This window comes from Convolutriloba macropyga, chromosome 9, assembly GCF_964194025.1.
Source record: "Convolutriloba macropyga chromosome 9, txConMacr16.3, whole genome shotgun sequence".
Classification (NCBI taxonomy): domain Eukaryota; kingdom Metazoa; phylum Xenacoelomorpha; order Acoela; family Convolutidae; genus Convolutriloba; species Convolutriloba macropyga.
In genome coordinates this window covers 52815176-52829153 of record NC_134476.1, presented here as the reverse complement: position 1 = coordinate 52829153, position 13978 = coordinate 52815176, and the positions used below count along the sequence as shown (strand labels likewise).

General features: G+C 36.5%; 1 protein-coding gene across 1 annotated transcript in view; it reads left to right on the top strand.

Annotated features, from left to right (window-relative positions):
* The window catches only part of LOC142345841 (uncharacterized), a 31008-nt gene extending 17045 nt beyond the window's left edge, over positions 1-13963 (top strand). Inside the window, exons 9-14 of the mRNA XM_075398249.1 lie at positions 3426-3558; positions 4084-4244; positions 4506-4661; positions 12547-12662; positions 12944-13066; positions 13466-13963. Coding sequence (XP_075254364.1) covers positions 3426-3558; positions 4084-4244; positions 4506-4661; positions 12547-12662; positions 12944-13066; positions 13466-13488 — 712 coding nt within the window. The 3' untranslated portion in view covers positions 13489-13963. The remainder of the gene's footprint in view (positions 1-3425; positions 3559-4083; positions 4245-4505; positions 4662-12546; positions 12663-12943; positions 13067-13465) is intronic.
* The last annotated feature ends 15 nt before the right edge of the window (positions 13964-13978 follow it).

Below are 13978 nucleotides of genomic sequence, written 5' to 3'. Positions count from 1 at the left end.
TACCCTAATGCCAGCATCCCTGAATAGCTGCTGGCTACTGTCGAAGCCAGCCGGTCGTTTTAGTGCAATTCGCAGACGTTACTCGGTTATTAATAACAGCACAGCGATAGCTGGGGCTATTATTAGCCGTCTCTTGGTTTTTTAAAATTTTTGTCATGATTTTTGTTACGACCATATGACGTCACAGTCACTTCAAATCTGCCTTTTGTTCCTTCGCTCATGCAATTTCAACTGAACTGACGTCATTTTTCACTCATATTGGAGCGAGTTTTCATTCGCGTGATTAAGTTTTTGATCACAATTGACTTATAGCCCTCTCAAAATTGACTGTTCATTACTTTAATTCAAAGAGATAAGGTCAAATGACTGCGTGTCAATTTAAATGAAGTTTATTGAAGAGCAGCTATTAGAAGCAGCAATAACTTATACGGATTCGTAGTCAAAATATAACATCTCACAATTTGACAAAAAAAAATTTTTGGTCTGTTTCTGTTACTATCTTTTTGAGACTGCAGCTCTACGAGGCTATTGCGGCCATTTGCTGGCAATCTGCCAGCTATGTTGTTTAGTTGTTTTTCGAACAAATTTTAAAGCAATTATTTCAAATGTTTTAATGTCTTTTTGAAATAGTAAATTTTGCACCACGGGATTTCTTCGTATAGATACAGTAGTAAGAATGTGAAACTCCATGATTCTGTAGGAATAAAAGAAATAAAAGGAATAAATTCTGTTTGTTAATAATGAAAGTATAATGGTTCACCACCTCTTATTCCCATATTTGATGAGAAATGGATTATTTTTGTCTGCATTATTTACTCGTTTTCTTTTTTTGTAATTGTGGGCAATAGTTTTAGTTTTGCGCTTTTTCATTTGTGTTTTAAATTGCTTTCAATTAAAATTCTTAGCGATTATTTCAAAACCTGCCGGTTTTTTTGTGATGCGATTTTTCGTACTGACAACTTCTGCTCATTTTTTTCGTCTGACCTTTTGATTTAATGTCCTCAAGAACGCAATAAACAGGTAAAGACCTGAAGGCATCAAGTCACTTAGCTGTTCTCTAAGAGCCTTATGCCTTACCAGTCTATGAGCTTCACGGAAATTGTTGAGGAGACATAAATTCATATTTTGAAGGCAGTTCTTCTGAGTTTGACTTCCTCTCTCTCCCTCCTCCACATCATTTCACCTGCTGACCGCTACGCTTACCCCCACACCTCGTACACACTCCTGCACCTCATTCAACCCGCTGCTTCTGTTGCTTGAAATTTCCTGCATTCCACTCACCAACACCACCACAAACATCCTTCCTCAAGCTAGCCATCCTAGGCCGCAGCTATCTACTGATAAAGTCAACCTCTCGTCATTTTTGTGAGAGCAATACGCCGGACGTTGTTTAGTTATATATTGAGCTCTGACTTGTTCTTTGGTTGCAGCGTCCAACTTGAGTCTTTGAATCGTTTGTTGTATTCCATCGGTCTTCTTACCTGACAATTAAAGTGTTTGAACTCTTGTGGTGCTGTCTGTTTTAATAGCCGCAGAGCGATGGCTGGGGCTATTATTGGCCTTCTCTTGTTTTTTCACAATTCAAAGAATTTGAATTGTATTGGGGCACTGTCTTTTTATTAAGATCTGTTCACACTTTTTCATGATTTTTGAAGTCAAATTGGAGTAGTGATTTTGGTCACGCCGAAACAGGAAATGGAGCGAAAAAGCGAGTGGTTTTGCGGCGTGAATTTTTTTTCGCTCTAATTTTAAAGTAGTGAGAAAACGGTGTTTGAACAAAAATTCGGTTTCTCGGTAGTGGTTTTTTGTTCACATGCGGCAATTTCACTCTGATTTTTTACTGTTTTTTCGATTTTTTGGATCGGATTTTTTTCTAAGTGGTTTTCCCAATCCATTCACAGCTCATTCTAGGCCTAGTTTTTTTGTTTGAATTAAATTTTTATTTCTCGCTAGTGGTTTTTTTGTTCACATGCGGCATTTTGACATTGATTTTCTGTTTTATTTCTTATTTTTTTGGTCTGATTTTTTGTAAAAATGGTTTTCTCAATTCACTCATAATCCATTCTAGGTCTAGTTTTTCTTTTTAGTCAATGAAAATTCTTTGAATTGTACGTCAGGACTTGTCCTGCTATGTTTTTTTGTTTCATCGTCAAGATTTTTGTTACTACCATATGAGGTCACAACCACTATAAATCTGCTTTTTGTTCATTCGTTCATGCATTTTCAACTGAAGTGCGTGCGTGGCATCATTTTGCGCTCTTCGTGGAGCGAGTTTTTTTTGTTCATTTGCCTGATAAAGTTTTTGGTCAAACGTGACTTACCTCGCTCTCAAAAATGACTTTCTCACTTTGAAATTGTTCTTTATTTACCTTAATTCAAAGAGATAAGGTCAAGTGAATGTGTGTAACTCTAAATGAAGGTTATTTGAGAGCAGCTAATAGAGGCAGCGATAACCTAAACAGATTCTTAATCAAAATATAACATCTCAGCCTTCAATGAAAAGACTTTTCTGGTCTGTCTTTTTTACTGTTTTTTTTTTATGAGACTGCAGATCTGCAAAGCTATTACGGCTATTTTCTGGCAATCTGCTGGCTATGTTTAAAGATCTGATCACACAAGTTGATGATTTCTGAAGTCGAATTGGAGTGGTGAATTTGGTCACACTAATATAGGAAGTGGAGCGATAAATGAGAGAAGCATTTTTCTCATCGGATCTTGTTCGAATCTTTTGAAATCAAGACCTCATTTTTGTTTAACACTTCTCAGTTGTCTACTACCGAAGCCAACCGCTCGCCGGTTGTTTGAGAGCATTTCGTCCTCGCTAGTCGGTTATGTTTTGAGTTGTAGTTCAAGACTTGTCCTGCTATATTTCTTCAATTTGCTTTACCTTTCGTCCTCATTTTTTGTTTTATGCAAAAGCATTATCATACTGTTCACGATTGACTTCTGACTCACTCAGTGCTTTGTTTTAATTGAATGGAGTTTAGAAATTTTTCATTAAATTTACGCACACTCTTAAATACTCTTTTGGTTAAAAATACGAAATCAAAAGAAATGGGATTAACAAATAACGACCAATTAATGAAACAAAGTTCATTTATTTATAATAGCGACTACTGTGGGATATAAGTATTGAGCTTAATAATCTTTGGCTTAAAGGCTGAATTAACCAGATTTGTACACTTATAAACTTGAACAATAAAGTAGAGCAGTTTTCGATCCTTTGAAAAACTGTTCCAATCCCAACAGAGATTAAGATTATCACTAGCTGCGTTTTTTCCGGCAATCTCTCCGCTATGTTTGTCTAATTTCTTTAGGTCTGTACGAACAATTTAATATTACAATAGGAAAAGTTGAAATTTTTCCTAAATATCGCCAAACAATTTGATGGATGAAAAAGCCGATCGACTTTTTTTCCGTTTTAGCTCATGTGAGGGTGTGTTTGAGTCGCACGTGGAGTATACATTCAAAATGGATCAATTGAGAAATGAGCTACTTAAACAGCAAGCACAGAAGCCAACTGCTAGCTTCTTCAACATTGAAGTCTTCAAATACCAGGTGAAATTAGCTGCGTCCTATTGCTATGTGGCGCATCTTAAACCTTGTGTTATAAACCTCGTTTTCGCGACGTTTTAAGTTTTGTTTCTGATGATGTTTCTTTGGATGTTAAGTGGAACTTACGTATATAGAAATGCTTCTTAATCGTCTGGTTTTCTGGTGTCGGTTTCTTTTTCAAATTGCAAGCACGCATGTGGCAAATTTTTGTTTTTTTTTTTAAATGGTTTTCAATTTGGTTGCATATGGGGTTATTCTTGAGATTTTTTTATGTGGGAAAAAATTTTAGTTCCGCTATTAGCTTGCGAGTCAACTTATTGACATGTTGTTTGTGATAATAGAAGTTGATCTATTCTGTTTCGGCCCCCAGTGTTTTTTTATGACCCCCAGTTACAAATTATGTGTCGTTATATTGCACGTTACTATGGAAAAATAATGCACGTGCGCCTGGGGGTCATAAAACGTATATTTCCACTAATCTGGGGAGGGAAACAGAATAGATCTATGGAAGGATTTAATATTGTTTAGATCGACGCTGTAGCTTACCACCAAAACTATCTGCCACTATTGCTCTCTTCTCACATTCAGTCAATTCCTTGTTCATCTGATGACTTGGCACAACAGAGGATGATGACATCGAGTAGCAGTGAAGAGGAACCACCAATGGACAATCTTTCAACCAATCACAGGTTAGAGCACCCACTCCTTTTTATAAGTGAGCACAAACTTGGACTAGGACAGTTTACGGATTTGTCAAAGTTACGTGTTAGCTTGCTAGGCACATGCGTCGACAATTTTCTCATCAAAGGTCATTCATGGAAGAAGTTGCTCCTCTACAAGCTTTTCTGGAAACGATGGAGCTTGACCCCACAAAGTGATTACCCCTGTTACCCCAAATTTACCGTTATTTCAACGATTGGCGCTCTTTTAACTGAAGCTATTCGTTTTAGGCATCGTCTTTACATCAGAGCAGAGTACAACCACGACTGTGTTTGTAACAATTCATCAGTGGTGGCAGCTAAACCTCTTCTGAATGTGGATGTGTTGGCTAAAGTGGAGGGAGGAGGTGTCGTCGCTATCGACCATGTACAACCTACGCCTGTGCTGTAAGTTCGCTGCCATTCTGGGCAATTCATTGAATTGTTATCTATTTTAATTATAGCTGCGAAGCTGTAAGCTGAGCGTAGCTATATTGCGGTGCTCTTGGTTTTTTTACAATTCAAAGAATTTGAATTGTATTGGGGCGCTGTCTTTTTTTTTAAAGATCTGTTCACACATTTTCATGATTTTTGAAGTCAAATTGGAGTAGTGATTTTGGTCACGCCGAAACAGGAAATGGAGCGAAAAAGCGAGTGGTTTTGCGGCGTGAATTTTTTTCGCTCTAATTTTAAAGTAGAGTGAGAAAATGGTGTTTGAACAAAAATTCGGTTTCTCGGTAGTGGTTTTTTGTTCACATGCGGCAATTTCACTCTGATTTTTACTGTTTTTTCGATTTTTTGGATTGGATTTTTTTCTAAATGGTTTTCCCAATCCATTCAAAGCTCATTCTAGGCCTAGTTTTTTGCGTGAATTAAATTTTCATTTCTCGTTAGTGGTTTTTTTGTTCACATGCGGCATTTTCACATTGATTTTCTGTTTTTTTTCTTATTTTTTTATCAGAATTTTTAAAAAATGGTTTTCTCAATTCACTCTTAGTCCATTCTAGGTCTGGTTTTTCTGTTTTGTCAATGAAAATTCTTTGAATTGTACGTCAGGACTTGTCCTGCTATGTTTTTTTGTTTCGTCGTCTGACGCTCTTTTTTCGTTTTACATTTGTTCACACAGCAAAGCTGAAAAAGTCAAATTTTCTGAATGACTTCTTCCTCTCACTAACGGCATTTGCGCGCGTGACGTCATTTCTCACTCGCTTTAGCAAAAGTTTTTAGGTTATTTGCGTGATTAGATTTTGATCGTACGTGACTTACCTCACTCAATAAAATGACATTTGCACTTTAAAACTTAATTTTAATTTGAATTTGTTTAAGGTCAAAGGAACTCCTATGTGCAGTAAACTTCCCTAATAAGAGGCGTCTGTGGAATGAATTTTAACCAGCTTTATTAATTTATCGCTGAATGTTTTTTAGCCTAGTTTTTTGAGCTGCGTCGATGTTTTTTTCCAATTTAGATCTGTATCTGTTTCTATCTCTATTATATGGCACGCAGTTCTATTCTTTCGCAGCTATTCCGGCAATCTGCCGGCTATGTTATTGATCGTATTTCAATTAGTCTTTTTTTCCCGAGTAAATGCATTCTCTTGTTTGGCTCTTACTGACAGACCGGATTGGTGACGTATCTTAAATTTGAACGGAGACCTGCTAAAAATAAAGCTAGATTATCCGTGTTCTGCTCATTTGTTTTTGTCATGATGATAGCGAAATTATGTATCTTAGCTGCGCATAACTGAGAGAATCTAGCAAAAGTAATCCTGGACTTGCTACAATCGATTAAACCAACCAATGATACTTGGGCTGATTAAAAGCCGCTGTATTGTGTTCTTTTTTTTGCGACTCGAAGAGGAGCAATGGTGACGTGGTTTTTAAAAATCGGTGTCTCCTTTTTTTCTCTCTTTGAGGATGTAAAATCAAATACCGCACGTGAAAACAAGTGTTAAGGTCAATCTGCTGAACAAATGTTAAAAGCAGAGCAAAAGATATAGTTGTTTTTTTCTCATGCAGTTTTCTAAGAGAGATCACGCAAATTTTTCAAGCCAGTGTTTTTTAATTGCTCTCAAACGAAGTTTGTAGCAATTATATTAGTCCTGTCGGTCTTTTTTATGCGTTTTTTCTTTTGACCAATATTTCGTCTGACGCATTTGACTTTTCGTCTTCAAAAACGGGATAAACAGGCAGCGCCCAGCGGGCATTAAGTGCTCTTAGAGCCTTTCAGCTCACTAGTCATCAAGCATGCGATTCACAGAATCTGTTTTTGGAGACATATACTTATGGTGCGAAGGACGGTTCTTAGAGATTGACTCCCCCCACTGTTGCCACCCCATCAGCCCCCGGTGCACCCCCCCCCCGCTGCGCTCACGACCCTTCAATTAAGCCAAAGGTAGCCTCACTAAACCGTGCCTATCTACTGGCGAAGCCAACCGCTCGCCGGTCGTTTGAGAGCAATTTGCTATACGTTAGTGGGTTATGTTTAATAGCCGCCCTGATCTTCTCAGCCGGCTATTATAGCGCTCCTATTTTTTTACTTCGTCGAACTTTTTTACCCATTTTGCCGCTTTTTCGACATTTTACGTGAAATCTTTTTGACTTCTCTAGGCTAGTTTCACTCTTCTGTCATTCCGATCAAAATCTTTTTAAACAGCAGCTGCTCAGCAAAGCATTTCAAAATGAAGAGAGTCAGTATAAAAGAATCAAAGTGAGAAATAGAAACGGGATAAACCCATAAAGCACATTTTTAGATGCCCGTTACTTGAACTTTATTCTCATAAGTTTTAGTTACCATCTATAATGCTTATTGGTATTGATACTAGACCCTGTAGCCTCTCACTTAGAGACGGAGTATGTTCAATTACGAAATGACATCAAAATAAGTCGCACTTGAAAATGTTTCTATACAAAAATCAATTTTTGTTGATATTTTCTTTTATTTCAATCCCAATAGAATTATGGGATTGAACGGCGGCTATTTTCCGGCAATCTACCTGGTATGTTTATAGCTGTAAGCTGAGTGGAGCTTCATTGCGGTGCTCTTGGTTGTTCTTGTTTCGTTGTCTGACGCTCTTTTTTCGTTTTACCTTAATTCACACAGCAAAGCTGAAAATGTCAAATTTTCTGAATGTCCTCTTCCTCTCACTAGCGGCAGTTACGCGGGTGACATTGTTTCTCATTCTTTTTAGCCATAGTTTGTAGGTAATTTGCATGATTAAATTTTGGTCGTACGTGACTTACCTCTTTCAATAAAGTGAGTTTTGCACTTAGAAACTTAAGTTTGATTCGAATTAGTTTGATGTCAAAGGAACTCATATGTGAAATAGAGGTCACTAATGAAAAGTGTTCTGGGAATGAATTTTAACAAGTTTTATTCATTTATAGCCGAATGTTTTTTAATGTATTTGACTTCTGGAAATGAATTTTAACAAGCTTTTTTCATTTATAGCCGCATGTTTTTTAATGTATTTGACCGACGTCGAAAATTTTTTCAACTTATATATGTATCTGTTTCTGTCTCTACTATACGGCACGCAAGTTTATTTCTTTCCCAGCTGTTCCGGCAATCTTCCGGTTATGTTTCCTTCGCAGCTATACCGGCAATCTGCCGGCTATATTACTTCAGCTTCAATTTTATCATTTAAAGTCATTTTTTTTGCAATTATTTAACTAGTAATTGAACGTTTGTAAGCTTTTTTGACCAGCTGTTCTAATTTTCGGCTGATTGCGTGTATCTGCAGTTTAAACGCTTTTTTACCAGCATTTTTTGTATCCTACAAATATCTTTGTTGTATTTAGTTAATTTTGTTGTTGCAGGTGGTGTCTTTAATACTTGTGGTGACGTTTTCGGTTGATCGGTGTCAATTTTTGACTCGCTTTTGATAAAAGAAATTGATTAAATTTTATCAAGTTTGACCCATTTTTATTCTTTTAATTATTTTAATTATTTTTTACCTATATCTTCTGTTTTGAGCGTTTTGTAATAGTACTTCATGTTCAATAATTGCTATTGTTCTCAGTGTTTTTTAAAATAAAATGGGGCATACGATTGTTAGACAGCTGGGCAGTTTTCATGGAAACAGAAGAAAAAATGTTCAAGTTTTTTCCAGGTTTTTGTTGTTTTGTTTATCAGTGCGTGTTGGTCGGGCATTGGGTGGGGTCACTGCTGGGATGGCCAATTTGAGAAGTGTTTTAACACAACTAGTATTAAGACGTTGAGACCTATAATTTTGTATGTATTAGAAGTATTGGATTTTGAATTTTTGGTTCTTTTCTCGGTCTCCACTGTATGTAACTTGTTTTTGTTTTGTCACTCATTTATTCGTCGCTTATTAAACTTCATTACATTGCACGTTCTGTTGCAAATGTTTTTTCGGAATTTCAAAAGGTGCAGAATGTTTTCGAAAAGATATTGATTTTGTCATATTTTTCGTTCGTGTTGTTTCATAGTTATTAGCAATATTAAAAAGGTTTTATTTTGCTTAGTGAGAAGTTGGCTGAGACCTAAGTGAAAGTCTATTGTTTCTCTCGTAATCAAACGAAAATTTGGTTCGTATTAGCTTAGTTCTTCCATAGATTAGTTTTGACCTTTTGGCTAGTTTCATTCTTTGCTCATTCTGCTCGAAGTGCTGTTAAGCAACAGTTGCTCAGCAACGCAATCTAAAATGAACACAGCCAATTTCCAGAAACCTGGTTTTACATGTCTGGTATTTCAAATTGGTTCTGATTAGTCTTAGTTACCAGGAGGGTTGTTCTTTGGTATTGATTCCAGCCACTTTATCCTCTCCTCAAAGAAACAGGAGCATGTATAGCTACGAAATTGCTGATGGTAGCGAATTGATGATGATAGCGAAATTATGTATCTTAGCTGCGCATAACTGAGAGAATCTAGCAAAAGTAATCCTGGACTTGCTACAATCGATTAAACCAACCAATGATACTTGGGCTGATTAAAAGCCGCTGTATTGTGTTCTTTTTTTTTGCGACTCGAAGAGGAGCAATGGTGAAGTGGTTTTTAAAAATCGGTGTCTCCTTTTTTCTCTCTTTGAGGATGTAAAATCAAATACCGCACGTGAAAACAAGTGTTAAGGTCAATCTGCTGAACAAATGTTAAACGCAGAGCAAAAGATATAGTTGTTTTTTTCTCATGCAGTTTTCTAAGAGAGATCACGCAAATTTTTCAAGCCAATGTTTTTTAATTGCTCTCAAACGAAGTTTGTAGCAATTATATTAGTCCTGTCGGTCTTTTTTATGCGTTTTTTCGTTTGACCAATATTTCGTCTGACGCATTTGACTTTTCGTCTTCAAAAACGGGATAAACATGCAGCGCCCAGCGGGCATTAAGTGCTCTTAGAGCCTTTCAGCTCACTAGTCATCAAGCATGCGATTCACAGAATCTGTTTTTGGAGACATATACTTATGGTGCGAAGGACGGTTCTTAGAGATTGACTCCCCCCACTGTTGCCACCCCATCAGCCCCCGGCGAACCCCCCCCCCCCGCTGCGCTCACGACTCTTCAATTAAGCCAAAGGTAGCCTCACTAAACCGTGCCTATCTACTGGCGAAGCCAACCGCTCGCCGGTCGTTTGAGAGCAATTCGCTATACGTTAGTTGGTTATGTTTAATAGCCGCCCTGATCTTCTCAGCCGGCTATTATAGCGCTCCTATTTTTTTACTTCGTCGAACTTTTATTCGCTTTACCCATTTTGCCGCTTTTTCGACATTTTACGTGAAATCTTTTTGACTTCTCTAGGCTAGTTTCACTCTTCTGTCATTCCGATCAAAATCTTTTTAAACAGCACCTGCTCAGCAAAGCATTTCAAAATGAAGAGAGTCAGTATAAAAGAATCAAAGTGAGAAATAGAAACGGGATAAACCCATAAAGCACATTTTTAGATGCCCGTTACTTGAACTTTATTCTCATAAGTTTTAGTTACCATCTATAATGCTTATTGGTATTGATACTAGACCCTGTAGCCTCTCACTTAGAGACGGAGTATGTTCAATTACGAAATGACATCAAAATAAGTCGCACTTGAAAATGTTTCTATACAAAAATCAATTTTTGTTGATATTTTCTTTTATTTCAATCCCAATAGAATTATGGGATTGAACGGCGGCTATTTTCCGGCAATCTACCGGGTATGTTTATAGCTGTAAGCTGAGTGGAGCTTCATTGCGGTGCTCTTGGTTGTTCTTGTTTCGTTGTCTGACGCTCTTTTTTCGTTTTACCTTAATTCACACAGCAAAGCTGAAAATGTCAAATTTTCTGAATGTCCTCTTCCTCTCACTAGCGGCAGTTACGCGCGTGACATTGTTTCTCATTCTTTTTAGCCATAGTTTGTAGGTAATTTGCATGATTAAATTTTGGTCGTACGTGACTTACCTCTTTCAATAAAGTGAGTTTTGCACTTAGAAACTTAAGTTTGATTCGAATTAGTTTGATGTCAAAGGAACTCATATGTGAAATAGAGGTCACTAATGAAAAGTGTTCTGGGAATGAATTTTAACAAGTTTTATTCATTTATAGCCGAATGTTTTTTAATGTATTTGATTTCTGGAAATGAATTTTAACAAGCTTTTTTCATTTATAGCCGAATGTTTTTTAATGTATTTGACCGACGTCGAAAATTTTTTCAACTTATATATGTATCTGTTTCTGTCTCTACTATACGGCACGCAAGTTTATTTCTTTCCCAGCTGTTCCGGTAATCTTCCGGTTATGTTTCCTTCGCAGCTATACCGGCAATCTGCCGGCTATATTACTTCAGCTTCAATTTTATCATTTAAAGTCATTTTTTTGCAATTATTTAACTAGTAATTGAACGTTTGTAAGCTTTTTTGACCAGCTGTTCTAATTTTCGGCTGATTGCGTGTATCTGCAGTTTAAACGCTTTTTTACCAGCATTTTTTGTATCCTACAAATATCTTTGTTGTATTTAGTTAATTTTGTTGTTGCGGGTGGTGTTTTTAATACTTGTGGTGACGTTTTCGGTTGATCGGTGTCAATTTTTGACTCGCTTTTGATAAAAGAAATTGATTAAATTTTATCAAGTTTGACCCATTCTTTTAATTATTTTATTTATTTTTTACCTATATCTTCTGTTTTGAGCGTTTTGTAATAGTACTTCATGTTCAATAATTGCTATTGTTCTCAGTGTTTTTTTAAAATAAAATGGGGCATATGATTGTTAGACAGCTGGGCAGTTTTCATGGAAACAGAAGAAAAATGTTGAAGTTTTTTCCAGGTTTTTGTTGTTTTGTTTATCAGTGCGTGTTGGTCGGGCATTGGGTGGGGTCACTGCTGGGATGGCCAATTTGAGAAGTGTTTTAACACAACTAGTATTAAGACGTTGAGACCTATAATTTTGTATGTATTAGAAGTATTGGATTTTGAATTTTTGGTTCTTTTCTCGGTCTCCACTGTATGTAACTTGTTTTTGTTTTGTCACTCATTTATTCGTCGCTTATTAAACTTCATTACATTGCACGTTCTGTTGCAAATGTTTTTTCGGAATTTCAAAAGGTGCAGAATGTTTTCGAAAAGATATTGATTTTGTCATATTTTTCGTTCGTGTTGTTTCATAGTTATTAGCAATATTAAAAAGGTTTTATTTTGCTTAGTGAGAAGTTGGCTGAGACCTAAGTGAAAGTCTATTGTTTCTCTCGTAATCAAACGAAAATTTGGTTCGTATTAGCTTAGTTCTTCCATAGATTAGTTTTGACCTTTTGGCTAGTTTCATTCTTTGCTCATTCTGCTCGAAGTGCTGTTAAGCAACAGTTGCTCAGCAACGCAATCTAAAATGAACACAGCCAATTTCCAGAAACCTGGTTTTACATGTCTGGTATTTCAAATTGGTTCTGATTAGTCTTAGTTACCAGGAGGGTTGTTCTTTGGTATTGATTCCAGCCACTTTATCCTCTCCTCAAAGAAACAGGAGCATGTATAGCTACGAAATTCATTCAAAATAGCTTGCACTTTATTTTTTTGTACAATCAATTTCAAATTTTTGCGCTTTCAATCACGATCGATGTTATGGGAATCAATGGTGGCTATATTCCAGCAATCTGCTGGGTACGTTTCTTGTTTGTTCATTGATAAACGATCATTGAAAAGTTTTTTGATAATGAAAACTTGAAAGCAACGTGCAGGTCGGTTCGATTTAATGCACATTATCGCTCCGTCTTTATGTATATGATTTTCTACCATTTCGATTACGAACTGAATAGTTTTTTTCATCACCGCACTCTGAAATTTCATCCTTGTATTTGTAAACCATTGTGATTTGTGTAGGAATGAAAGTGGAAAAGTAGTGTGGAAGATTGGAGCAGTGTCTGTCAACAGTGCAGCTAGTGACATGTCTGTCGAATGGTCATCTGCTCCTTCTCACCAAAGCGACTCATCTCAAGGTTAGATTCAGCCAGACAAAGGTCTCTGGTAACCAGGTTGATTGAAATCATATCCGAGTTTTTATATCATGCTTTTTATAACCATACATGGATTACCTCAATTCATTTTTAGAACTTCTTCAATGAATAGCTTTGGGCTAAGTTCGCTATCAAAAAAATGTTGTTAGTAGCGACCATGAAGCATTTTTTGTCAGATAAGCCGAATCTGTAAAACGTAATGATTCACATTGTCCATTTGTATTGGCTCAGGTCAGCGTGACACTGCAAGATTTGTATTTTAGGCGTTTCTTCTGCTGCTGTAGCTGCGCAGTTCTCTCTGGAAGGCCAGCTGCTGTCTGGACTGGAGTTTGACCTAGTCTCCCCTGGATACAGAGTGTCCCTTTACAAACACAAAATTCAAGCGGGTAATACATCTTTAGTCTTACCTCTAGTGTTCTGATCCTTTTTGAGCTCACTCCTTCATTTTTTAATTGTTTTCAAACTTTTCATCTGGCTCTACTTTAAATGGAAACGAGGTTAATTGTGAAAGCTATGCTTTGAACTAATAGATCATAACATTTTTACAAAATATATGCAGTGAGTTTTTTCAAAGTTACACACAGGAAAACTTTCGAGCTTGCAATTTTCGGCTGACTAAAATGGCCCATTACTATGTCGCAAATAACAATAGCGAATATCGAATGTGCCGATTTTAATTTTTTAAAACTTTATGGGCTGGATGTTATGATGATCACCGCCATACGTTGTACCTATTAAATGATTTGTGTGTCGTTTTGTATGACTATTGTTTGTCATTTGTTCAGGAAAATACGTTTGTCATTGCTGAGAATATGGACTACTGTGGAGTAACGTTAATTTGCATCTTTCGCGCGAGCAGTTTCGAAACAGAATCTTAGTCTCAAAAGAGTTCAAACGCGATGCATGAGCAAACTCTATTTTAGCGCAGTACATTGAGCGCGTAATTCAAATTTTCAATAAATTAATTTGTAACTGAATTACTAGAGAAAAAGCTGTTGTTTTAAGAAAAATTTGTTTGTACCAGTCAAATAAAAGTCGTGTAAGTGTATTTGTATATAAATTTTGAATCGTATAACATCACATTATTTAGAGGAGCTATAAATTTTTGAATGTATTTCAAATGGATTCCGTGCCATGTTAGGATTAGTGATCTGAATCAAATTGGCTAGTCTTATTATAATTTTTTCAGTTATAACAAATTTTAAGTTGACCAATGTGTAAATTTGCTGACCTCACATGAAATGTATTTGTAAACGTGAAACTGTAATTAATTCTCACATTGTCTTGACGTTTTGTGG